At 47.8% G+C, this 27804-nt stretch overlaps 1 protein-coding gene across 2 annotated transcripts in view; it reads right to left on the bottom strand.

Annotated features, from left to right (window-relative positions):
- LOC144136392 (synaptic vesicle glycoprotein 2C-like) overlaps nt 1–27804 on the bottom strand; it is a 176577-nt gene that overhangs the window by 33312 nt on the left and 115461 nt on the right. For both annotated transcript variants that reach the window (XM_077668675.1, XM_077668677.1), the window contains 2 exons: nt 6848–7186; nt 5213–5360 (listed from right to left, as the gene is read on the bottom strand). In XM_077668675.1, coding sequence (XP_077524801.1) covers nt 5213–5360; nt 6848–7009 — 310 coding nt within the window. In that variant the 5' untranslated portion in view covers nt 7010–7186. The remainder of the gene's footprint in view (nt 1–5212; nt 5361–6847; nt 7187–27804) is intronic.

Genomic DNA, 27804 nt, shown 5'->3' with positions numbered 1-27804 from the left:
GCGCATTTCATGGAAGAAGGAAAAGTGAAAAAAAAAACGCGAAACTGAGCGCGCGCGGGCAAGCCTGAGTGCACCTGAATGAACGCTGCTACGAGACGTCCTTTGTTGCGCCCGAAAGGACTTGGAAAGAAAAAGAATGTGAAAAGGAGGCGATTTCGCGCTGGAGCGGGCGCAGGGAGGCGTATGTGCGCTCCGGTAAAGAATGTCTTAAGTTTTTAGCTCTCGGTGAATTAGGCGAGCGTGCAGCACTCCACGTGCGTCGGAGCTCACGGGAATAAGAATGAAATGAAGACACAATACTGTAAGACGTCACTCGGCTGAGGACAAAGGCAAGATCACACTGGCATAAGTACCACGCACGATTGTCTTCTTTGCGATAAAAGATTGGGGGGGGGGGGGAGATACTTATTAATGTTGAGCTTCCCTTGCTTGCTCTGAAACATGCACTGTGTGCGCACGCACACTTACGCGCCCGCCCGCGCTTGTGTGTTTATCTGTGTGCATGCGTGTGTGCGCCTGCGCCCCCGCATGCGTGCGTGCGTGCGCGCGCGCAAGTGCGTGTTGATTTCCGTACTTGTAGGAAGGCATATGAAAACATCTTCCATTTTCTGTCGCTCAGTTTCGCACACGCTTGGTTTTAATGCATATCCTTCGTGGTAGACACATGAAAACCAGATCTCAGGCTTTGGACTTTGTTCCGAATGCCCCAGTAGTAGTATTTGTACCCTATTATGTGTTTTTGACGAAGGACGGTTCCTCTCTGTGGGCCATGCAGAATGTCTGGCTGCGGGCTGGCCGACACGGTTTCTCTCTATGCAAAAGCATTTAATCTTACCTTTCGTTCACGATAATAACAGCTTGCCACGCTGCTAACAACGATTGCTTTCTTCTCGACAGCACTGACCTCTACAGCGAAATACGTTGCAGCGCCACAGTGGGTGGTGATCAAGTGAGAAGACGTGGGCGAAGAGAAGTGCAATCGTAAATACTAGCCGCACTTGCAGAAATGAACAAATATTACTCAAAGTAACAGCCACTTCAAGAGCAGCAAGATTATGTTGGGTATATCGGTGCATGAATAACTAAGGTACGCCACATATAAGCTTAGATCAGTCATTTTAAAACTGCGCGAAGAAGGCGGGACGACCAGACGAGGCGCAAACAGACCACACAAAGCGGAAAATAGATCAGGCTTGCAGCAATGTGCATTTAATAAATCGGATATAGCAATCATAATGAAAACCAAGTGACATAAAGTACTTGTGAGGTTTTTTTTTTCAGGTGAGTATGTAAGTTTGTATTTGCACGTTTTTCACAGGTGAAACCTTGTCGTAATAAAATACAATGGTGAGATATATTTCTTTCGACATGCAATGAGGCAGCTATTAAGCGTATTGCAGATTTAGACAACGCGAAAGACGGGGACATGAAACGACATTTTTATGTCCCCGTACTTCGCGCTGTCTGAATCTACAATATTACATCATACCAGCTCGCCCAGATCTCTCTTCTCATTATGCATCTACAGCCCTTTAATTTTTTTTTTTGCGACGAATATGCGGTTCTCGAACCCCCCTTTTTTTACAGTGTGAGAGCTGCCGATTAATGGCCTGCGGAACTTTCAAGCTGGCTTGTCGGCAGTTTTCTGCGCGTCTCCTGCATTATGTGACGTAAATAAAGTATTACTATTGTAATTAGTGCCGATATTACGTAACCGTGTTTAAATTAATGAAACCTGAAAAGCGGAAATCACTAAAAAAATTAGGGGATGAAGTATATACGACGAAATGAATTTCATGAGGAAGATAACATCAAATGAGCTTGTTAAAGTAATCTTCCTTTTTTTACAGCTGTTAGGCGCCCGTCCCTGGCTTTCTCGTCACTGTCGCCGTCGGCGTAATCGGTGGGTGCGACCCAGATTGACCGTGACTTAAGGCTGCGCTAATGTCACGCTCACGTGACATATTGTCACGTGACTGTGACATTAGCGCAACCTTTAGTCACGATCAACCCGGGTCGCATAGGCCTAGGTGTGGCTCTGTTTGAAACAGCCACCTGCCAGTGCAGGGGTGCATCATGTGACCACTACACCAGTCCGCCAGGAATATATCCCCAAAACTAAATGCCTAACCAGCTATCGCTGAACATCGCGCTACACAGTCGTAACCATCCTGTGAGTTTTTTTTTGTTTAAGATAGGAAAGGTTTGGTTTATGGTTTATGGGGCTATAACGTCCCAAAGCGACTCAGGCTATGAGGGACGCCGTATAGTGAAGAGCTCCGGGCATTTCGACCACCTGGGGTTCTTTAACGTGCACTGACATCGCACAGTACACAGGTCTCTAGAATTTCGCCTCCGTCGAAATTCGACCGCCGCGGCCGGGATCGAACCCGCGTCTTTCGGGTCAGCAGCCGAGCGCCATGACCACTCAGCCACCGCGGCGGCTAAGATGGGAAAGCTGCGAAAGAAAAGAGGCGGGTAATAGTGGATAGAAGATGAAACAGAGCGCAGCCTTTCTCGAGGCCACCGAAAGAAAACATGGTGGAAGATTATCGTCTCAAAGCTGTCCTCTCATCGGTCGTTTAACAAAGTCTGCACTCAAATTATGTGTTCATAAGAACAGCTTGGAAAGAATTGCTAATACTTTATTAATAAGCTTTTGAGCCTGCCAGATTTTTTAGCTGGCACAGAAGCTCTAGATTACTTCCTGTCAAATCTACTGGCTCCAACCTAGAATGCGAGAAAGCTTTTAACTCTGCTTCAGTTGTCCCTTTCGTCGCTGCCGCCTCACTCTCGTGCTAGTCTTGTTTTAGTTTACTAGGAAGTAACGACCTCACAGAAGTCAGAATGGGTAATAAGAAAAGAAATGAAAGCTGTCCTATTTCTCTAAACGGAAGGGGGCGAGGTCGGAAGAGGCCACTAATGCCGAGCCGAAGAGAAGAATCTTGAAACCTATTCTGTGCTTCCGCGTACGGCTCGGATCCAACGGAAGACCCTGACGTGCCTGTTCTGCCTGGATTAGAAGAAACGCGGTTGCCGGCCTGGAGCTGCCGTGAGTCGTCGCGAGAGCAAAAACGAGACGCCAGAGAAAACGGGAACGCACGTCAAAGGCAAGAACGACGCAATAGCGAGGCAGTTACGCAGCCGCTAGCACAACAGAACTGGAGCTGAAGGAGCAGCGGTGCTGGAAATACAGGAAGGACTCTTAGCAGAGAATAAACCGAGGACAGAGGAAAAAGAAGAAATCGGATACGGCATCGAGCGGAAAATGAGACGTTTCCGGGAGCACGCCCGCGGGCCTGGACTGATCGAGGCAGGCGCAGCATGCAAGACATGGCAAGGAAGAGCAAAGGAAAAGAAAACAAAAAGATATGCGATGCCCACGATAGAAGCAAGGGACCAGATACGAAACAGACAGGGCCAATGTACAGCAGGGAAAGAGTGCAAGCAGGAGAGCCTGGGACCACAGCTTGTTCGCTTATAACACCGCGAGTTGCGCTCCAAGAACAGCAAAAACAAGATGGACGAAAGGCGGACGAAAACTGAGCCCAGCGGGACGAGCAATAGCAGGGTCACTCCTTCGATAGAGGAGGCTACTCGGGGAAAAGAAAGATTGAGCCAGTACACAGGGTCGAGAGAGAGAGAGCGTTGGAAATGAGGGCGGAGAGGGAGCCCCGGCCTCGAAGGCTTTCGCTGAATCGCCGCCGGTGTGATTATGACCCCGCGGAACCACGACCGGACGTTCACTCTCTCTCTCGCTCGCCATCTCGCTGCGTCTTCTTCCTCTCCTTCTTCCCGACGGACCTCTCCGAGGGGGCTCGTACTGCCGCGGCTCTAATCAGCGGTAAGGTCACGGCCGTATATACACCAGGCGAGCGTTGAAGAACGGGGGGGGGGGGGGGGCTCGGACGACGACCACGGGGAGGACCACACGTGGGCGATTTTCGATTTGAGCAGCAAATGCGGGAGAAGAAAAGAAAAGAAAAAAAAACTGATCCCAGAGAGGACGCGCGATCCCAGAGAGGACGCGCGATCGCCCGTTGCAATCAGGCGTAAATCACACCTTCGAAAAATCCGTAAAATATAGAAAAATGGTTACCAAGGGTCACGTACAGTGCATTGAGATAACAAGGAACGACTAAGCGGGAAAATAAAAAAGTTAAAAAGACTTGGGTAGAGGTGGATGGAAATATCTTCCCAGTGGAATTAGGGAGTAAAAAGGAAGAGAGACACCAGGAAGAAATAAAGGAAGGAGGACAACGACATAAAAGGAGTGAAGACGGATATCTCTCGTCCCTTTCGGAGCCGTTTTCGGACCCCGGCTGATCATTTAGGAGGGCGAACGTGCGAGTAGAGGTCGTAGGAGTTAGGGAGAAAAAGGAAGGAGGTTGGCTGGTACCTGCACTTAAGGCGTGTGCGCGCCTTCCAAAGCCTGCTTGTCTAAGCTGGGCAGATTTATGTAATGGCACCTCGGGCCCGCTGTGCACGCGTCCCCAGTTTCTTTCTTTAGTAGTGCGTGGAATTTCGAGAAAAACAACAAAAACGGCAGCCCCAATGAAAGGACAAAAATAAAGGAACAGAGCAGGAAATTCCTGTACATGAGGCGGATCCTTCGGTCTGCGAAAGGTTGGAGGATCTGGCTAAGCACAGGGTTAATGGATCGGAGGTTGGGCTTGCTTGTGTAAGCCTCGGAAAAGATTGAGTCGTATATTGACTCCATCCGCGCGTGTGCCCAGATTGTATACTTTAATATTAACAACGACATTAAACGTCGGCGGAGAACAACAAACGCAGGCAGGCTACAAGTGGCGCCCAATGTTATTAAGATTTCCTGTACTTCGTGAATTTCTTCTGTACACATTAAAGAAAAAAGACCGTTCATTTACATGCAAGCATTATCATGATGCAAGCATTATCGAGACTAGTTATATTTCAGAACACTGTTTTCAACGTATGCTACCAGCTGGGGGTGTAGCAAAACTCTTCTGGCAAATCTGCCGCACGCCCGACGGGTGCGCAGTGGTCCACAAATTTTAGTTTCCCATTATCTCGTTCAATACAGCGTTTTGAATCATCAGCAGCAAAGCACAATTCGTGCGGAGAGCACGCACAATGGAGTATTGTTCGCTAGTCCCAGGCGGCCGATTGACAAGTCGCGCTGAAGATAAGACGGCGCAGCCTTGCCCAGTGCTGCCCCCTGGGCGATACTGACCGAGCCAGCCCTTGCGGCTGTCGTCCATGCATAGCTCCCTCTCAGCCGAAGGAAGCACGTAGGCGATGACCATGATCTCGATGGAGTCCGCTGCCAGCGCCAGCCCGCACACCAGGAACACCAGCCACTGGAACAGGCCTTCGCCAGCCTGCGCAGACAGAAAATCCGCACAGTATTTAGCTTCCGACTGGAAAGCTTAATTCGTGATCATGAAAGCCACCCACACATTCCGCCGTTTCTCCGGTCTATGAAGCCGAGAGAGCGACAACTGGGCCGCATTCCAAAGAGGGGCGGCCACTCGAAAGCACGCGTGGACCAGAGGGCCGCCACAACCGGCGCATTCTCAAGAGCATCACTCCATTCTCCACAGTGAAGCCCTTTCCAAATCATGGCTTACCAACTAGCCCAAATTCCCACTTTGCTGAAGTTCATTTTACCCGTCGCGGTAGCTCAGTGGTTAGGGCGCTCGACTACTGATCCGGAGTTCCCGGGTTCGAACCCGACCGCGGCGGCTGCGTTTTTATGGAGGAAAAGCGCTAAGGCGCCCGTGTGCTGTGCGATGTCAGTACACGTTAAAGATCCACAGGTGGTCGAAATTATTCCGGAGCCCTCCACTACGGCACCTCTTTCTTCTTTTCTTCTTTCACTCCCTCCTTTATCCCTTCCCTTACGGCGCGGTTCAGGTGTCCAACGATATATGAGACAGGTACTGCGCCATTTACTTTCCCCCAAAACCAATTATTATTATTATTATTATTATTATTATTATTATTATGAAGTTCATTTCGTTAGCGATCGTCCTGTGCCCCTCTCATGTCCTTGTTACTTTCGCGGTAAGCCCCCTCCAAATCACTCCCTCAACTGGCAGCATGTGAGCACACAGGATTTTCGGCTATGACATATTAATATGGATACGCCGTTCACATCAATGTATCCTTTGTGACGTTAGGTTACACAGCGATTCTAGTTTATGGCCGATTAAGTACACTACGATAGTTAAACCGTTTACTTAATTGAGTTCATTTCGTCGTTTTGCCCTTGTACAAATATTGCTGTCGAACGCTACTAGGAGATGGCTTATGAAATAAAGCACGTCTCTGTAGTATGTAGGTTATGATGAGCTGAGACACCGCGGTCTCGAGCATAGGGGTCGGACTCATTCAGGCGTGCCATAGATACCATCTTTGCCAAATGTAACCAGAAGGACTGCAGATATCGTCACTGAATTTCAGAATTCTTTACCGCTCTGAAAATACTTACTTGTCTCATCCAGTTTCCCTTTTCCACATGCTTCCAATACAGCCTTAAACGCACGTCTGGCAAATGAAGACATAGAAACAGCGCAAAGCCTGCGTAAGCTCTAAATCTGTGTAAGGTAAAGAGAACCTTTGTATTTAGTTTTCGATACTTCTTGTTCATTAAGGATGCCAAAAGGGCTCCGCTATAAGGAGATAAAAAGCAACACCCGGTGTTTGGCTCCTTTTCTGGCAAAGATGGTACGCGTTGCCATTTCTTCCCGTTCTCCCAGTAAACCCTACTTCTCCAGTTCCCTCATGGCTCTATTGAGGTGTCCTCCACTATGAGTGAGACGGTTACCGCCGTCTTTCCTTTCTTCCCAGTCTCTATCCCACCAACCTGTGCAATGGCGTCCTCGTGGAACTGCGACAGCAGCGGGACGTCGGTGTCCACATAGTCGGTCTCCCGAATGGCGGGCGCCGGCCGGGCGTCCTCGGTGTAAGAGCCCGGGTTCTCGCGGCCGACCAGGGACGCGGACTCGGAGTCCTCGTCCCTCTTCATGGCTGCCGCGACCAGGGCGACGGCTTGTGCCCCCCTCGGGGACGCGACGCCACGTCAGCCCCGGGGCCGAGCGGTGGTGGGCCCGGCTCCTCGCTGGCCGCACCTAGTGCGGACGTCGAGGCCTCCGGTGCTGGGCCGACGGCGGCAGCGCGGCGGCGAAGGGCTCTTTCATCGACCCTGCAACACCGGGAAAGAAAAGGACAAGGCGCTGAGTGAGCGGCTGAATAGGTTCTGTTTGGACGATCCATTTCTCGAGCTTTTGGCGGCTAAAAAAGTGTGTGTGTGTGTGTGTGTGTGTGTGTGTGTGGGGGGGGGGGGGGGGGGGTTCCCATGGAAAACTCTACTGCGCCCTCAGTTTGCTTCGTAGTACACTGAACACGCAAACAGTGGTTCGAAAACAGCGCTCAGGTCTGAAGCCCTGTAGAGGTATTCTAGAGGGTGGAGAAAGATAGAATTGTTTTAAAAACCGAGTTTTTCAACGTGCTGGCGTCTGAAACACGTACTGCGGAGGAAGTGGCCACTGTAGGAACGAGTTCGCTTGTACACTGTCGGCTTCTGATACATCACTGGTTGATTTCCAGTACGTGTAGACCGCTTGGGACACGTTCAGAACTCCTAACATCAAGTTGAACTTTACAGTGAGTTCGGCTGTCTTCAACTTTGCAAAATGTTCGCCGTGTTTGAAATCTTGTGTGTGTAGGTGAACAATACTCTTCGTTTGTTCTTGATGCTGCGTTCTTGAAGGTACCTTTCTTCTCCTTCCGGATATGCAACAGCCAGGACAGTTAGATCTTAAAGGAAAACTATGTGACGTCAGCGTACATGAGAGATAAGAAGTGAAGTAGAAAAGTGAGCCAGAAAAAGAAGCTACAGTGTGGAATATAACCAGCACAATCAGAAATATTCTTTGCAGTTGAAATAAGTGTAAAACACAATAAGAGGGCGATGCTGAGAGCCCTTGCAAAAAATTTATTCACGAAATGCAGAAGGGACTGCGCATATCGCCTAATTAAATATTAGTATTTTTTCCAGCTCTCAGAACACTCGCTTCGTCAAGTTTTTCCTTCTTCACACGCTGCCAACGCAGCCTTAACCGTATGTCTCGAGAGATGAACACATACTGAGAGCACAAAAAAGTCAACATGTCGGCAGTTTCTAAGCACCCGCCTAGGGAAGCAAAAAGGCTGTGGAAACAAACAGCCACGTCGAAAAGAACAAAATATAGAAAGCAAATGACCGGTGTAACCAAAGGTGTACGCAGAGAAACAGTAGTTCCATCAAGTCGTTTCCGCAACTGCCATCTACATCATTGCGCGAGGTAGTGAGCAAACCGGGGAGTGAAAAAAAAAATTGAAGCAAGAATTGTAAGCACCAACAACCGCAGCAACGCAGAGCACCCCGAAGCGTGCAGTTGTAATCTCGAATATCAGGGCGCTTTATCTTAGGCGTACAAGTCGTCGCCTGCGCGGTAGTCCTACCCGGAACCGCTCCTTACTCCTGGGACTGTTTAGAAAGACATACGTTTAAAGCCGCGGCCCGCGCTAGTTCCAGGCCACTCAAGATTAACGGTAATAGCTGAGTATTTCGCCGCATTTTCGTGCCACGATGGTCTCTATTCTGTTCTGACTGCTGTCGTAAGGCCAGCGACATGTTCTCGCAATTCGGTTGGCTCCCTCGCCTGCCTTCTATGATGCAACCTTTTGTTTCGCCGCCTGTGCTAAGCGTGCATCAGATGTGATGAAGAAATAAAATGGATGAAAGTAGTTGTCGTCTAGAATGACGGGTAGGAGAGATAAGCACGGTAGCAGAAGCTTGTATTGCCTGCGTGTTTATCGAACTGTGTCGGCGCCTTTAAAGCTCTGCCCATCGAACGCTAGTGCGCGTACACGGCCACACCGCGCAAACATGCGCGCGCGCGCGCACACACGCACGCACACGCACGCACGCGCGCGCGCACGACGTCAACCAAGTCGGCCGACTGTTGACAAGTGGGGTCTATTTACAATTCACTATGGCATCGCGGAAGTAACGCGCGCCCTGAATGCAGGAACGGAGGCTAATATGCTAAGGAAGCCGGTCGCTCGGATGCAAGTGCATGGCACGCGGCTGGCTTGGCTTTGAACGCGTTCCATGACAGGGCAGCGGCATCAAAGCCGTTTGCTGCTCGCGCGACGTAATGCTGTGCGAACCACGATAGGCCACTCTCGCTGGTCGTAAAAGAAGAAAGAACAACACTCCGGCGGTCTACGACGAGCGCGCCGTTCCGTCGGAAGGAGGCAGGCCCTTTGCATAAGCACATGCACGCCGCTTTTGCGCCACTACAAGTCGTAAAATGCGGCCGCCGAGTCGGAGCGGGAACGGCAGGGAGATGAGGCGAAAAGGATAAGGAGGAAAAAAGAACATGAAGCGCAGGATGAGGTGTTTTTCTTTCGCCGCGTCTACCAGCCTTACGAATTCCTTGCGCGCTTCCGCGACTCGCGCGGCGATTGTTTGCCCTCGGGAGATTTGCGGCCTCCCTTTCGACGAGTTAGGAAGTTCTCGCTTCTCTTTCATTTTGCTTAATATTTCGCGTTTTGTATATTTCTTGCCACACGCAATATTTCTTTTGTATGATGTGTTTTGACGACGAGTGCGCGGTGAAACTCTGGCGCAGAATTTTTTGTATAGGATGTTTAATTAATGCATAGCGTTGCAAGTGTGACTGAGTCGTGGGAAGGTAAAACAAGAAGCGAAAAGTTTGTTGATTGGTTTCAGACGAAATGCTCATCTCTGAACACCTCGGTAATGAAAACAATTGGAGGGGACACTTAAGCTCCGCCTTAAGAGTGTGACGCTTTAGCGTAATTGGTTAATTACCATTTAAGCAGAGGGTCGCTCTCTACTCAATATTCATAGATCCCTCGGAGTTCTCATACCCTCCTGGCTCAGTGGTGCAGCGCTTCACTGCCCTGCGATGGCAGGTGCTCCCAGCGGTGGGCCTTGTGTGGACCAGGTTGCTATTTCCGAGCGACGAATCCTTAATTGAACTACAACCTGCCACGGCCAGCGTAGTTGAGTTGAGTTGAGTTGTTGTATGCTGCAGGTGGGATTAGCCTTGCTTGTTCTGCCGGAAATTGCTCCACCGTAGCGTAACTTATACGTTAATAATGACCTAATACCTGTCGGATCTGCCCCGTTATGCGCACAGTGACTTATAATAGTACATATTCCACTCCCGAAGTCACCACCGATGCACACATTCACTCACAGTAGAACATAGTCCACTCCAGAAGTCACCATCTATGCACATATTCAGTCACAGTAGAACATAGTCCATTGCAGTACCACCATCATTGCACACATTTACTCACAGTATAACATAGCCCACTCTAGAAGACACCATCTGCGCACACGTTCGATCACAGTAGACCATAGTCCGTTCCTGCTGTCACCATTTAGAGACAAGATCAGTAGCACTATGAGGCCACCTTTTCCTTTCGATGCATACAAGATCGAAAGGAAGTTCGCTGCGAAGGTGGTAATCATGGACTCAAAAGAAAGCACCAGCTATAGGATGTTCTTCGGGTTACCAGGCGCCATCGCTGGAACATGTGAACGCAGGGCCCCAAACAAAACATGATGAAGATCAGACACACCTTGATTTTTGAGCTCCATATTTTGCGTAAAATCAGTTGCTGGGCGAGTTGGTACTTCATGCTAACATTCACAGCGCAAGACGAACACGGACACGAGGGGAGACACCACAAAGCGCCGACTTCAACAAAAGTTTATTGCTGTGCGAGCGACTATATATGGTGTACAGCGGGCATGCGCAGCAACGAAAAGGTACAATCATGAGCATCTGGCAGCGGCGCCACATCGCAAGCGAACACATCATTTTCTGCACACGACAAAAACAAAAAGCTAAAAAACCTAAAAAGCAGTACGCGCACATGAACGTCGAAGCCATAATACTCATTCCGAAATTCGCAAGATATGACGCTCCTTATCACTTAACAGCAATGATGGAGTGCTGACACAGTGATCCCTTTTTTTTTTGCAATCTCTCCAGCCTCAGCAATCTCCCTGGCTGTTTTGCTTATGTACTTGTGAAGGATGCTGGTTCCTCCCAAAGAAGGACCACGTTCCTTGCACTGTTGGCAATCACGGCAGTGTATGCCGAGATGACGAGATGCCCCGATGACGCTGTTGTTATGTTCCATGAGCCTCTTTGTGGTGTCTCCCCTCGTGTCCGTGTTCGTCTTGCGCTGTGAATGTTGGCATATTTTGCGCAACGAACTCGCTTACAACATCGACAAAAGATGCCGACAAGGACACACTCTTGGCCGCAGTAGCTGGCTTTCTTGTCATTTGTGCATATGAGAGTCCCCCTTGCCGTCGGTGAGCGGTTTGCTCATACCCGGAAGGCAGGTTATTATGACGCCGCAAGGTCACGTCACCAAGGTGGCCTATATCGTCCTCCTAGGTTGCTCTCTGGGACTACCTGCCAGAGCCATGCTCGGGATTTTTTTCTCATAACGCCGACAGCGAATTTTCTGGAGGACGGGGCCTTTAATGCTACCGCGTTAAAATAAATGCAGTAAGCAACGAAGAAACGGTTTCGGTTTTAATAAAATAGTAAAGAAGTTAGGAAGCACAACCATGTCTTGCGATTGTTGCTTTCGATCTCACCGCTGCTATATATGAATTGCCATACGAAAGGGGTTAGTGCACGAGCACGTTTTGTAGTGAATTCGGCAATGAGACGTCCACTACGCTTTATTGTATTCAAACCATAACAAATGCGGTGATCAAGGTGCAAGGCCGGTCACATCACGATCAAATTTAATGAAAATGGAATGAAGCACCATCGTAGCGCAGTACTTAATTCCTATTCGCCATAAGAAGCAGCCGAAAATCACGCCTCATATTTTTCGTTTTATTTTTTTTTTCAGATTCCAAAACCTTTTCAACATTTTTTTTTCTCGGACAAAAAAAATTGTTTCAAAGCAGAAAGTAAGCAATCCGCGTATTTACGTAAACTTGTTGCTCATATTTCGTGCATCTGACACCATTCGCTCGTCAGGCGCCATTAGTCTGTTGATCTTTTTTTTTTACCCTTTCGGAAACATGGGTTCGTCATTTAGGTTCATGTCGCCGTGCCAAAAAAAAAAAAAAGAAAAGCGTCATGCTGACGCTAGTCCTCAATGTAGCTATGACAAAGAAAGGAATGACCAAGCTTCAAAACTGTTGATGACACGAAATTCAGGCTAGCGTTATAACACGGGCCTAAAACATATCAACAGGTGAACAAATACTACTGTGAGATGAGGTACGTGTAATTTCTTTGGCATTTCCGAAAAAAAATAACTAAAACAAATTAAACTGAGGAAAATGGGAAGGCTTAAACGAGAGGTAATGCAGTAGGTTCCATCTGGCAGCAGAATTCGTGAAAAACAAATAAATAAAGGTGGCTGGTGTAGAGTTTAGCAGTTAAACTAAATGTGGAGACGCTGATACCATCCAGTGTGCATTTAATGACTACGACTGCTATTATCTTTCGTCAAGACATACTGCGAGGAGAGAGGCTGGAGGGTGGCGATCTAGGGTGGAGGGGGTAGGGAATGCAGTGTGGCGTGTGGTTCGGAATGCAGGACGGCCGTCCGTAACATTCGTCTCGCTAGAACGAGGAGACAGAACGGGCCCAGCGCCGTCCGGCCTGCGCGTTACACCGTGGCGAAGGCCATCGGCACGCGATCGAAGGCGTAGCACGACGGCTCCTTCTCTAATGGTCTCTGGCCAGACGCGAGCGGCGCCATTCACGTCGACAATGACGCTCCGGCCACCGGTGTCCTGCGGCGAAGCGCTGCGCAATCGGCGGCGACCGAGCCGTGTCCGACGGAACGATCTGCGCGAAGGGATTCGCGGGCTTCCCGGCTTTGCGGTGGATGTGGAAACGACGGAATGATGTAGAGCGGAAAGAAACTGCTCCCCCCCCCCCCCTACTTTTTTTTGGTAATGTATAAACGCATTCTAGGGCTTCCGTGCAAGACTTTCGCCGATCCGATCCTACGTCCGTACATTGTAATAACTTTTGCGTCCGCACGCACTGTAGAGTGCGCTTGACTTGCAATACGGGTCGAAGCTCACCCTGATAACAACACAGAGCCGCCGGAGCCCCAGATGGTCGAATATAAACTGGAGTCCTTCACTGCGGCGTCCCCCATCGCCAATGTGCATGTTTGACATTGACATTAAACTTTATTTGATAGACACTCTGGAGGGTTACCTGAGCAAAAAGCTGGAATAAAAGAGCTTGATGAGGCCCAGGCCACCTTTGCAAGGCAGTACAAGCGAGACCTCTCAACAATGCAAATATTTTGCTGCACAACAAAATAACGCAATATAAGATTTAACCCCATATACCACAGCATACCATACCATACCATAACATACCATACCATACCTATCATACCATAACATACCGTACCATACCATACCATAGCATACCATACCATACCATACCATAGCATACCATACCATGCCATACCATACCATACCATACCATACCATACCATACCATACCATACCATACCATACCATACCATACCATACCCCACCATACCATACCACACCATACCATACCATATACCCTTAAAAGCATTCACTTTATACATAGCCATATTTAGTGTATGCTTGCATACATGGCCGCGAATGCTGGTGGATAGGTTATTCACGTGAACTGGGAAGAAGAGTAAGATGAAGAGAAGGAAACAGTGCCAACAGTTTAGGCTCGGCTAAGTAACGGAATAAACTCAGCGAAAGCTGTCGATGTGTTGCTTCCAGTACTTTGATAATGTCGAAGACCTCACATTGAGGTCACGTCGGCTGCCACAACGATCGCCAGTGGCTCCATCCCACTTCCCCTCATCTATTTCGAAGTGCTCGTAACTGCACGGCTATATGTGGTTCGATTTCGAGAGCCATATCTAAGAAGGGCGAATTTGGGCCGACGTGTGGTGGGAATGTGCGACGTAAATACGGGGCGGCGTGAGGCTTCTCCACGGTTGGTGTCCCTGGAACAGCGTTCGTTGTGACAGTGTCAATATCAAAGGAACAGCATAGCAACAAGAAAACACGGGGGATTCGAGTGGGCAGTCGTTGAGAATGCAGTTCTGCAGCTGTATCATCCTGCGTTCCGTATGTCTGTATTTTCAACGATAGCAATATGGTATACTTTCATACTTCTATCCTGGTCAAAGAGCGTCTGCATCTTGATATGTCCCGAGAAAAAATTCGAACGTTCATTTTGCTGGCCAATGAGTAAGTTATCTATGTGGATCGGGTAAAGGGCGCGTTCTCAAATGGGCTCTGTATGGTCACGTGATTGATTCAGATTGGCCTGACTCACGGGGACCTCGGAGAGGGGAGGTATATATTATTTTAAAACACACCTAAGCAATATATGACCGGAAGAAAACGACAGGATGAAGAGTTCATACCTTTCCCATGAGCCAACCCCACAACAAACGCTCTTATGATGCACTTGTAGTAATGATGAATGGATTTCATAAGTCATCGCCATTAACTGCCACGCAAGGTTAATAGCCTTTTGCATCAAGAACGCTATGGCCCTGTTGAAGTAGGGCTTTGGGACATGTCGTCTTTGGGACATGTCTCGTCTTGGTGCGTAACAAACGCAATTTCCAAACAACTGGTTTCAGCTCAACAGCAAGTTTTCTCAGGGTACATACTTTGGCTAGTCAGAAAATTAAGTGCAATAGGGGCAGGACAAAAAGAAGCAAATGACGACATTCAGAAGCGCTTTTTTTAGCGTAGTCCCTTGACTGTATTTGTCCTGTTCCTGTAACGCTATGATTTTCAAACTACTTAGGACCAACCCGTCCAACAACGTGCTTTCCTGAAGAAGTTACTTTGCAGCCTACATTGAGGTGCCCCTGACAGCTGATACCCGCCTCACTACAAGTTTTATTTCCTACAGGGCAGAGCGGAAACACTTGTGCGAGTTTTCGTAGATGTACCGTGGGCATAGGCTAGCTCAAACATGTTCCTCCAGTTTGTTCGGAGGCCCTAGACGGCATCTGACGCGACTCACATAAACGCCACGCACTATCTTGAGGCATGAAACTGCGCGCGCCATTCATATTAATAAAACCGGCGAGAGAGCGTCAGAAAGTGTCAGAACTTGTTTCCCCAGGCAGCCGTGATCGCACCCTGTTCGCTGTTATTACTCGCAGTACATTGAACGCTTCGGGCCCAGCGCAGCTATCGATTGGGCGTCCCCGTCCGGAGAGGCGACGTGCTATATATGACCCGTTCTGACTCTGCGCCTGCACGCACTGGTAAGAACGCTCAAGGGAGAGAGGAAGAGGAAGGCACGCCAGTGCTTCGCTGAAGTTTGCAAGGGCAATTAGAGCCCGCATAACTAATTTTATGCAGCGCTGGGCGAAGCTGGCGGACTGCGAAAGCCAGCCCTTATAGCTATGAAGGGCTGACAGATCGGAGGATTGCGCCATGGAGCAGTGCCTTCTTGGCCATCGTGAAATATTAGTTGTGTGGGATTAGAAGAGCGCCGTACAAAATATACGGTAGTCTGGACAGTGCCTCGTACAAGTAAAATTAAAAATAATGAAGAAAAAACGCCGACATCAGCGGCTGGAAAGACGATTTGGAAGTGCGCTCTATATTTACTTTTTTAGCCAGAGGCCTTAGGTTCATAGACTGCGTCGAATTTCGAACATAGACTTTTGGAAGGAATCAGAGGCCATTAGGACGGCATAGGAGAACGAGAACGAAGTTGCTGGAAGGGACCGAGCTAAACTAACCCCGCGTGGCCTAACCCGGAAGCTACAGCCCCGGGTCATGGCAGTTTCTGTCTTCAAATGCGTTAATTAGACGAAGCGCCACATCCGGGACGATATGCTTATTCTTTGCTACTGAAGTTCAATAAGTGGTTGGACGCGGTATGAAAAGAGACAGAATTAAACTGCATGCGTCTTCGGAAAGCCCGAAAGCCGTTTTATATGATATAAATTTATAGCGCCTTAGCGAGTGGCCCGTATAGGACAGAATATAGGATGAGCATTAACGTACGCTAGAGAACTATTCTGAGCACGTAAAATAAGGAAGTGTGTTTGTTCCACTGCTTTCCCTGGCCTGCCTCGCCCACATCGCCGTCCTGTGTCTCGTAATAATACAGACAATCGATCGGTCGTCCCCTTCCGCACCTCTTGCTTTTCACGTCGAATCTTCCTCCGTAAGAGGCCTCATTATTAGCGGCATAATGTGAGCAGTTTGACGCGAAGGCCTTTTAATTACGTTCCTGAGCGTGAGTGATATGGATGAAAAGTTGTTAATGGCTGGTGGGTATAGCACCAGCCCTTCGTCCTACTCCAAAGCCAAAGTTACGATCTTTTGTCTCGTGATATTATTCGTGGCCACCGAAATACCATCTCTAAAATTCTGTTATTATCATTACTTTTATTAATATTATTATTTTCTTCATGATATTTTCCAGAACTCGGTTTATCTGCATTTGAGGTTCATAGCGTTCCATTCTGTGCAGTACTATCTTTTATTAGATGTAACTTTGCCTGTCTAGCATATTGGTTTCATCTGTTCATTTTTGTTTTTCTTAATCCTTACATCACATCAATGTGTTTGCATTGATATTTTTATTTAAAGTAAAGAATTCGCGCCTGACTGGTTGCACCGCGTTCGTTGACGGTATTTTTCCTGTGTAATTGACCTTTTTACTCAAAAGTCGTTTTTAGTATTCGTTCCTATGTGGATGTTTTCGCATGATGTGTGCCTGAAAATCATGATTTTAAGAGATTTCACTCTTTACGAGGCCCCTTTCTCACTGAAAGCGTCGGTTTGTGTTGGTGTAATGTTTAGGGGAATCTCCTATTGTAGAGCAGACTTGTAATATAGAAGGGAGTGATTACTCATTAGTATCCACCCAAGCGCAGCCATGCGGTACGGCTTTCATAGTTTTTCATAGTGACTTTCGTTTCTCTTTCACTTTTTTTTCCTCATCCCTTTCCCCCGTGTAGGCTAGAAAACCAATTATTTTTCTTGTTAACCTCCCCGGCCTTCTTCTTCTTCTTCTTCTTCTTCTTCTTCTTCTTCTTCTTCTTCTTCTTCTTCTTCTTCTTCTTCTTCTTCTTCTTCTTCTTCTTCTTCTTCTTCTTCTTCTTCTTCTTCTTCTTCTTCTTCTTCTTCTTCTTCTTCTTTTTCTTTTTCTTTTTCTTTTTCTTTTTCTTTTTCTTTTTCTTTTTCTTCTTCTTCTTCTTCTTCTTCTTCTTCTTCTTCTTCTTCTTCTTCTTCTTCTTCTTCTTCTTCTTCTTCTACGAGATAAAATTGTCAACTTAAAATGAGTCAACACCTTTCCTGTGAAAGCTGCATAGCTTTCTTTTGTAGCCGTGTGGCTGCGTTTTGGTGGATGCTAATGAGTAATTACCCTTTATTATTCTCTTTGTTTTATTTCGTTCTTCTATTGGCTGTTACCTTTATGCAAAGCGTTTGTGCGGATTTTTTATTTCTTATCTGTGCGCCAGTACTAAGACTACATGGGTGTTCTTGCGCACGTTAAATAACTATTGAATGCTTTATTGATTGATCATCATTATTTTTTCCCCTTCTCATTTTTAATAATCGTATTCTTCTGCTTGGATCTCTACCCTCATTTCAGTGTATTAAAATTTCCCTCTTTGTCTTCCTTTTTACCTTTTCTGCCCGCCTGCCAACTAATGTATTTTATCCAGCCTACAACGGACATAAGAAAATCCTAATGGCTAGCCCTGCGAGTGCTTCGCATTTGAAAATTGACTGAAATTTTCGAGTACATGCTTTCATTGCACGATCATTACTACATGGTCGCTGCCTGGAATGGCTGCAGCGAAGCCCGTTTTATTACAAGACGAGATCAATTTTCTGCCCAAATAAGAAGCATGCAGTTAGACACAATGCCTGCGCTGCAACGCCCCATGCCGCGTAGCTTTGATGGACGGCTCACACGAGCACTTCTCCACATTTATCGCCACCTCTTCATTTAAGCATGACTTTCACTCAGAGTTTGCAACTGGCAAGCGCCGGGCACCCTCCAGCCCGTTTTTCATTTGATCGTCGTCTTGAATAATAACGGTCTGTCGGTCACGGATTGCTCTCAGAGTACCTACGTCGAGTCGGAACCGTGGGGACTAAGCTGTTTACCAAGCTTGCTTCTGAACCTTCAGACGTCATCAGAAGATACGATTATGAATGCCGCTGCATAGTTCCGAAGATCTCCGATTTGTGAGACTCGCAGTATCTCAATGCAACGGAACTGGGTCAGCTGGTAAACCATCGTTCCTCATTGTCCTCGGAGTCTGCAGCCGAAGACGTAGGTTGTTGCTGCTGTTGCCTCTGAAGGAAGATGTAGGTAAGCAGGCATGCACCCTTTGTCTAATCTATTTTTTGTTTGCAAGGGGGTCTAAAACCTCTTAGTTTCGGCCTATGTAACACGTCAGCAGAAATCACCAGCGCGTAATCAAAACGGCTTTGCTGAGTCTACACTTAAGTGTGAGATAATGCCGCATCGAAGGGCCACGTTAGCTTCTTTTACTGCAACGTATTTCTTACGGTTGCTTTGACCCCGCTTTGTATTGTCTCAGTGATTACATAAAACTCCTCCCACACAAACAATGCGCAAAACTGTTCCCAGGCTGTTCCCAGACCCGACCAATGTCGCACTGCGTCGTCGGGTTATACGTAGACAAACATGGCAGTGGGGCGACCTGCACATACAAGAGACCCATGTTTTGACAGGGCGCCCGTCGCTGGAATTTTTGTTGGTATTTTAGGCGAAAAACCAAGCAAACGCACCGTTTGTGTACCGCTACGCGCCATGCTTCCAGTAGCACGTGTAAACAGACAGAGTCTTTGTGGTGCGAGATCTTGCGGGATGGCCGGCGTATTAAGTTGCGCGCTTCATCGTCGGCGGCTGGGCCTTCAAGGTGTGCGCGTGAGTGAGTGAGAGAGAGAGATCATGTTGTTTGATGTTCTGGCGGTGAGCACATTTCCTTTTGCTCTGAAAGAAGAGGCTTGATGGCTCTCTGTTTAACAACTTCCGTAGCTGCTTCATTTTTACTTCGCCGATTGCAAATACAGGGGACGAAGGCCGTCCGTTGTGGTTTCGGACTGTGCGTGCATAATTAATTCAGGCGTGCGGCTGAAAGGCATAGAAACTTACAACACGTTTGCCAAGATCATAGCCCTACCTATTCAAGAACAACAAGGGAAAAGCGCAACTGCAGTCACACGATGAACGGGAATAGGGCGGCCAATGTGGCGTAGAAACCAAAAGTAACTGAGCGTGGTCACACCGGTCACAAACACATAATTTAAATTCTTAACTTTTACACCCAGCTGCAGGTGTTGTGCGATACTTGGGCAAAATAATGGCACCGCAACCGTTAGACGGAGGGTGCAGGAAAACGATTGCAGAAATGCACTAGCCCAACAATGTGCACTGTTACAGGCGATGGCTCCTGGCATAGCACCTCGGCAGATCGATTGGGGCCCTCTTGCTTCTCCGCTTGAAAGTTCTTTCTATTGGGTTGTTGTTGTGCTTTTCTCGGATTACACTGCGCTGCTCGAGAAGGAAAGTTGAAGGCATCTCTCTGCAAAAACGCCGTGTAGTCCGGATCCACATGCCACAGGTATATGCGAATATCGCCACGACCTGAGAAGTAGGCCATCTATCTGCAGAAATGTGGACGCAGTTGGCGGCACTATAGGGAGACAGTCGTGCAGCCCTTTTATTATGCATGGCATCGTAAAAGCCGCCTTTTACGCGCAGTCTGAAAGCGGCACAACATTGCGTCATCTCAGACAGCGTTCCCCCGAAGGAACATGCAGAGGCCCTTTGCGAAGGTTCGACGAAAACACTATTTCCCGAAGCTCCCAATAGACTAGTTATACAGGAGAGCAGACGGCAGGAATTTAACACAGCCTACACCGTGCCGTATGCAGCGTAGACAGGATTCGGGTGTTCTGTAGCGTAGTCCTCACGGTGCGGTTTGAGAGGTTTGTTTGCAGGCGAGCTTTCGGTCTTTCACAGCCAGCGCGTGCCTGCGCAGCAGTTCCAAACAGCTCTTTGTTGCACACCACATGCACAGGCAGGCAGCGTAGTCGAAGGATCGACCCGCAGGGCACGAGGCGCGTTCGCACACACAAAGGCTTTGAACGGAGCCGAGCGCAAATTGGGACAGCCTGCCCGACGGGAAGCTCAGCTCTCTTGGCAGGGAATGGTGGGGGAGCAGAGTTCTAATGAACACAGGGCTGCGCGTTCAAGGACCGCATTCGGGCCATGTGCAGCAGCCGTTCCTTCACAAGCAGGAACAAGCCCCTGAACAGGAAGAGAAGGGTGGTTGAGGCAGACCGCTGTGATCGCCGTTTACAGTTCTGCTTTGCACGCACAAACTAGCGCCCGCCATTGTTCGCGTGCTTCCCTTCGCGTCACGCTTTGTGCAGTCGCGGCGTCGTTTGCCGCGTATGTTTTTAACGCAACGGTTATTTCCCACCCTTCGCCACTGACTAAATACGTTCACATCGCATTACTAGCGACACTGCCGCGCTAAATGTTATAGCCCGGAAGTCTATGGCGCTTCGTAATGAACGGCGCTGTGTGTACATTCGTGATTTTAAACGAGGCATGCATCTGACGGTTGACTTGACGGCCCCTGCAATTACCGCTCGCAGGCGTTTCGGGTGACCGGACAGGCGGGCGCGGTGATCTGTCGAGGACTGAACTGTGGACTCAAAGCTCGGCTGGCTGTTGTCTGTGCAGATGTTAAAAAGGGGAACATCAAAACATGTAACGAAACGATGTAGAAATGCGATACGGTTACTTCGTCGCGACAACCACCGACTGGCAGATTAGACACCACGAAACTTTAGAATGAAAAATGTTCTAATGGAGGACGCAGAGTGCGATGTGTGCAATAATTATACACTGTGAACTAACTAAACTGCTTCGTGAGCCCACTGGACACTAGTTTGTTGCCCGAAGGCTGTTGGTGAGGGTTTTTATCGAGCAGGGTTCAGTTCATAGCGCTCCTGAGTGCCTGAACGAAGCAAACGATAAATCGCTTCATCGGTCCAACAGCGAAAGAGGTTGGCCTCCAAAGCAGATAAGCAACTGAAACCGTTGGCTGTACGCCAAAGGCCCGTGTCATCACGACGCCACCACATATGGTATAATCTGAATGCACTCCGGAAACGCCACCATGCGTGCGCACACGCGGCCAATTTATTGTGTTTCGCACAAAAATGGCAGCCTTGTTTGGAGAAAATCAGGCAGAATTAGCTTTTCCGACTTCTTAAAATCGCGTTTCCCCAACGCACGTGTGGTATCGGGTCAGGTATGCTGCAAGGTTGTGAGATGGAGCGCAAGCGTTGGCGAGGTTTGGAAACAGTGGGGCATTGTATTTGCGACCAGTGCGCGAAGATGCAAAGAATAAAGACAAACACAGAAAACAATGCTGCTGAAAAAGGATAACGCTGCGTTTTCTGCTTTCTTCATTCTTTTTCTGCTCGCGCTATGATGACTACGATCAGCTTTGCTGACGGCACGGTGACTCAAGTTCAGGTCAGCACGACCTCCTGACTTCTTTGAAGTAGCATTTCTACGAACACAAAAATAACTTGCCCAAATCGAAGCCTTAATTAGCAGTCAACCTTTTTCATGACTCCACCGCATCCGTATCATACGATTTGGTTACAACGCAATTACAAATGGGACGTTGGAACTACACACTACTCAAGCTATCCTAACAAATCCAACAAATGCTTTTTTAACTCACACAACGACATTATGGGGTAAATTGAGACCATAATTGCCGAATCGAAGAAGCCCTCATCCAATCCCGTACATTATTTCAGATTCTGTAAGTCCAGCCCGCAAGTGCTCGAATACGAAAATTCGAGTCGACCTCCGCTGCTAGCGACAGCACTCGGGGCACCCCATTTGCTGATATAATTACAAAGTGGAGGAAACCGGCCTATTGAACAGACTGGTTGAAAGATGGGACGTACATGTGTAGTGCGATATCCCGTCTCCAGACGCCACACGAAGGCAGGCCAATTCTTGAAGACCTGAATTCTTCAACAGCTCAGCTACACTCTCCGTCCCGCCCGAAACCCCGCATTGTTGCAGCTTTCGCCGATATATGTTCTCTCATTTCGCACAATATCAACTCGATAAGATAGCCGACCCCGGAAAAGCAGAGCCAAGTGCCTTACCTAGACTACTCCTCCATTGGGAAAAGTTACTATTCAGTACATGCAGATGGCCTTATCTCTGTTTTATCTGTTGGCGGGAACGTAATTTTCGCCTCAAGGTAAACTACTTGTTAGACGGAATATATTGAAATTTTCCAGTGTATTTTTCTCTTCTCTGCCTAATTCAAAGTCGCCGACGCGAGTTTTACGCCCAGAGCAGGAGGCTACGCAAAAATAGAGAACGTCTTGTGCGAGCACGCGACTGAAATTTCGAGAGCATTTTCTAAACTTCGTGCTATTTCTTGCGAATGCCCTAGAATGGAGTGCAAAATCAATACCGCCAAAGAACAACAGCAAAAAGCGGAATGGCTAAAGCCCCTCGGCGGTCCTTTTGTGCTCTTCGAGCGGGCGACTCGTGAATGTACAACAAAACACGAGTGCAGGACAGTGAACGTTGCGATAAAAAGATGGAAAACGTTCCCGTACAAGCGGCCGACATCGAATCATTGATTATTTACCAGCCTGCTGTATGCATTATTCGCGACCAGCTTTCAGTACGAACTTCCATCGCAAGCCGCTTCTTCTCACGCTCATTCGTGCGCAATTTATTTTATGCTTAGCGCTGGGCATGAGTCAGGCTTTTTCTTTTGTACCTTGATTCCGACAGGACTGCTTAAGAATCAGCAGCGTTTTGCTATGCGCGGTAAGAGCAAGCTTAACGCAGGCCGTCTTTCAGTGTTGCTTAGTGCTCTTCGTTTTGCGTTTGCGAACACGTCGGTAGAGGGCTCTTTATCATGATTGATGAGTGCTTTGCGCAATGTAAGGAGGAAGAGAAGAGAGAAGAGACACGCCGGAAACAGGACTTACATCAGCGACGCGTTTACGTGGTTAGCATCTGCCCACTTGCTGTTTAAAAGTTTGCAGACGAGAGGGCCCGTTCGGTTTTTGTGGTGAGTTTTTTCGAGAACGAAAAACGTAAGCGCCTCGCTAGGAAGGCGGCAGCTTGAAGGAACGAAAGTAACGCACCCCAGAAAATTAACGAAGAGAAACCACGTACACGTTAGTTATTGAATTTAGCGAATTCGCGTTCCAAAGCAACGCTCCCTTATAAAAATGGTCTGTAGACTGTCTATAGACTTCTTAAAGACTCTATTGCCTTCCTATAGATATTTCCTTTTGTCCAGTCATAGTCTATAGACTGCCCATAGAAAAAAGTACACCAAAAGTGAATGGCCATAAATCTATCGAGACTGTCCATAGAATTTGTATTTCCTATAGACTGGTCTATAGGATTTGTCTATAGACTTTGTGGACAGTCTATAGACTGTCTATAGAAAAAGTATACTAATAGTAAATGGCCATAAATCTATCGAGACTGTCCATAGAATTTCTAATGCCTATATACTGGTATATAGGATTTGTTTATAGACTTTATGGACAGTCTATAGACTATCTAAAGAAATTTTCGTAAGGCAGTTTTTGAAGAATTCTTATTATACAGGGCTTCAAAATTATTTTGGATTTAAAAACGGGCGTTCTCTCTCGTTCACATAAATCTGTGAAAGACCAAGCGTTTTTTTGCTTGTCCACTTTGATGTGCGGTTTGACAAGGTTTCAGGCTCGCTACACCACTCCTAACAGCAAGGAATTACCCCCTTTTTTGCGCTTCCAAGTAAACCGCTTAGCACTCTAAACTACTGATAGTGGGCTGCAAACAAACTGCAGTGCTAAACTACAAGACGCTGAACTACAGTGACGTAGACTAACAAATGGCGAACATGACATACACAGTTTGCGGTTTTTTGGAACTGCAGTGGCGGCCTCATCATTTTTGTGAATGTTCGTTTCGCTTTATGTCAACATAATTAGCTTAAGTAAGGATTGGTTGGTTATTTTCTATCACGTAAAAGCAGCGCTGAAAAATCGGCCATTCGGCTTTCCACTAGTAGCGGGCTCCGGGCGTCAGTGTGGGTGCCATCGAAGGGCTCATAGAAGTGTTGTTAGAACTTACGTAAATCTCCATTAATGCGAGGAGGCAGCGCTGTACGGCACCGTTTCTCTTTATCAAGAACGTTTCGAAACGGAATTTTTGCATTTTTTTTTTCAGTGTTGCGAAATATGCAGTTTTGCAACAGCACGCAATCTGCGTGCGGCGCAACGGCTTTTCCTTAGCACTTTTCTTTCTCAGAAAAAAGAAAAAGAATGATTTATTTTGCAAGCGCCCCTCGCCTTGCCGTACAACGCGCGATGCTGGTAAACGAGCGAAGACGAACGGCCAGCTATCAGCGCCGTAGCCTCGTCCGCAGGCACTAAAGAGAAAATACGCCGGGTGCTTTATCATGCTACCGTTGCTGCTGTTCCCGCCAGCGCTGCAGTTCTTCAGCAGTCCTTGAATGACAACTATGTTTGCGAGAGCTTTGTTCTTAAAGCGCCCATTTCCTTACGTCCATTCTTTTTTTTTTTCGACTGAGGTGTGCTTTAGATTTGGCTCACAACGCATTTAGTGCACAAATAACGGAATAGGGGCCGCCGAGTATTGGAGTTTTGCGTGAAGGCCCCTAACCAGATAAAGAGAGAACACCAGGAGTGGAAGTGAGAGAGTGTGTGTGTTTGAGAGAACAGCGTTATTTTATATTTTGCTCGGTGTAGAGCTTGAATGAGCATCTCAAGTTGGGTGCGTTCATGGCCGTTAGTCGGACTTACGCGAGAGATCATCCCCCAATCAGGGAGAGAGATAGTGCTTCGTGGGGATGGAAATTGGGAATTTGTGCAAAGTGAGTTGCTAGTACGGACCATCGCTCAGAGTTCACAGCAAAGGAACGTAGGAGCACACGCAAAAAAAGAAAAGATATGAACATGATAAAGCGTATAATACCGCTAGTCTTCGAGCGACGCTTGTCGCATAGGTACACTAAACTTCTTAATGTGCGTTACATTTGACGCTTCCAAGCGCCCAAGGCGGCCTCTTGGAAAAACGATCATAACTAACGTCCATGTATAAGGCGAAGCCCCTAACAAGGTCCAATGGGACAGATAACCTCAACCTCTCTCGAATGAAGACTGCCTGCCTTTAGCAGTTTAGACGCGTGCATGAAGCGTTGATTTCAGAGCATTTGAATGCGACAATTAATGTTAAGGATCCCGTTCAGCAGAAAAGCCGGCGTCGGCGTTGTGATAACAACATTTGGATTGGCCGCGAGGGTCGTGACGTCACAACCACATGACCTCGCGCGGGTAAGTCAAACATCCCACAACGATCACGGAGTACAACAGTGATGTTGTTGCTACACAATTCCTCATTGACCTACAAAGTCGTGACGTCATTACATCACCATAACGTAGTTCCTGTGAAGAAAGAAAAGCAATTGCGCTGAAAAGTGATCGAGCCAGTACTCGTATCGCTGTCCCTGGGTCGTGAGCCAGGTGCGTTACCCCTAGAACGACCATCGGACTTTGTTAACGAGAGATCTGGCGTGCTTTGGGGTAAAAAAATATAAAAATAAACAACATATAAAAATTAAATAAAAAGATTTGTCGGTGTCTGCGAAGTGATATACAAAGAGGACCCCAGGTCGCTGAAAGGACCCATAAACGCTGTCGCGTCATACCCTCAAGTCGGAACTTAATTGTCCCGGAAATTTTTCTTACAGCGCTTTAGTATGAGGAATAGTGATAACGTTAAAAAAAACGGGACCTCATTCGAAGCCGCAAATAAATGGCGCCCAAGGCTAGGGAATGTTCCCATTAAGTAACAAATCGCGCGTACCTAACGTTCGAGACTGATAACGACGAGTATTTTAGTGGTCTCAGCAAGAGCGACAGAAAATAAGTGGGAAAGTTCTCAGGACATTTGAAATTTTAAGTTCGTCTATATTTTGAAGTTTAACCGCCCGAACTCGAAAGATAGCCATTTATATCCGTTCATCATCTAGATGGGAGTTCCTTCAGAACTTTACGCTAACCACACGGCACTGAAACGGCCACAACAACCGTGGCCCCCGCCGAAACAGCATTTGCGTGCATGGCAACAGCACTGCATTTGGTCTTTTGTTCGATCCATGCCGTGCGTGCGAGAAGGCCGCCGCGGGAGAAGTGTCCGCTTGGGATAGCCTATTTTTGCCGAAAGCAGTCTGCCTGAATGCTCCCGCTGCAACCTACTAGTCAGAGCTGCGCACGCTCCTGAAACCAATTTTATTTCATGCTTGTATTTCCCGTTTTCGCCATTGGTTGAAGTAACGTCAAACCCAGCGTTTGCTCTTCGCTAATGGCTCAAGCTCAGGGCGTCGCGTCGTTTCAGCCAATAGCGAAGGGCTGGACAATCAAAACTAGAATAGAATTGATTTCAGGATCGTTATAATATGAACCCCGGTGTATTCACGAATCTGGAGGCCCAAGAAGGCCAGATAAAAAGAGGCTATGATTTGGCGCGGATTGCGCAAGCGTGTCGTAAAACCCTAAAAAAAAATAAAAATTTACGTTTCTGCCGGCATAATGAAAGAAACAACCTTGCTTTAACGTGGTAATCTTCATGTGCCTCTTTCGACGAATTTATGCTGACACAAAAGGAAAAGGAGAAAGCAGCACAACTACCTTTGACGGAGTAGAAAGACGAGCGTTTGTAAAGCATGTGTCTCTCTGCTACGCTCTGTCTATTTTTTGCGCTGAAGAAATTCTTTCGAATGAGCTTCGTCGCTTCCATGCCGTAGAAGTTAACGGAAAGCCGTGAAGCGTCCTTGCTGTTTTTATTCCTTCTTAAACAGCTAAAATGTAAGATTTTCCCTGCACGCAAGCGCCAGGTACGATACAGAACATCGTGAGATACACAGCTGTGCTTTTGGCTATCTGCCTTAGGCAATGCCTTTCCTTCCTTGGCGCGATAACGAAGCCATAAGGTAAAATATAAACTATACGGAGTGACAGGCCTTCTGTGCTGGCTGGTTCTCAAGGAATAAGTAATGAAGCATCCTCTTCTGCTCTCAAGACAGAGATTCGCGTTGATGTCAGCGCCGATGTAGCCCTACTTGCCTCCGTCATGTGGCCGGGGATTACATGGCAGCCGCTACCACTGTAATCGCGGTGAGCTCAGGCACGCTGTCACATTGCGCCAAAAAAAAATATCTTCACAGGACGGTAACGACAGTGTAAAGCGATGTTGAGGGACAGCTGTTTAGGCGTTTAGTTTTTGGGATATATTCCTGGCGCACTGGTGTAGTGGTCAAGTGATGCACCTCTGCACTGGCAGTGGCAGGAGGCTGTTCCAAGCAGAGCCAGCCGTAGGCTTATGCGACCCAGATCGACAATGCCATAAGGTCACGTGACGTGAATGCCACGCACCTACCGGTTACGCCGACGGCGACGAGAAAGCCAGGGACGGGCGCCTAACAGCTGTTGCTGTAAAACTCACTGCCGTTTAGAACGCAAGCTCTCCCCAGCTCGTACCCCTGTTTTACGCCGTCGTTTCCGGCGTCCGCAAGCCAGGCATGGCTTCAACGACGATCTTGGCAGCGCGCTAAGGTTCTGCCCCGGCAGGA

Source organism: Amblyomma americanum, chromosome 6, assembly GCF_052857255.1.
Source record: "Amblyomma americanum isolate KBUSLIRL-KWMA chromosome 6, ASM5285725v1, whole genome shotgun sequence".
Classification (NCBI taxonomy): Eukaryota; Metazoa; Arthropoda; class Arachnida; order Ixodida; family Ixodidae; genus Amblyomma; species Amblyomma americanum.
This window is presented reverse-complemented; position numbering and strand designations above follow the sequence as displayed.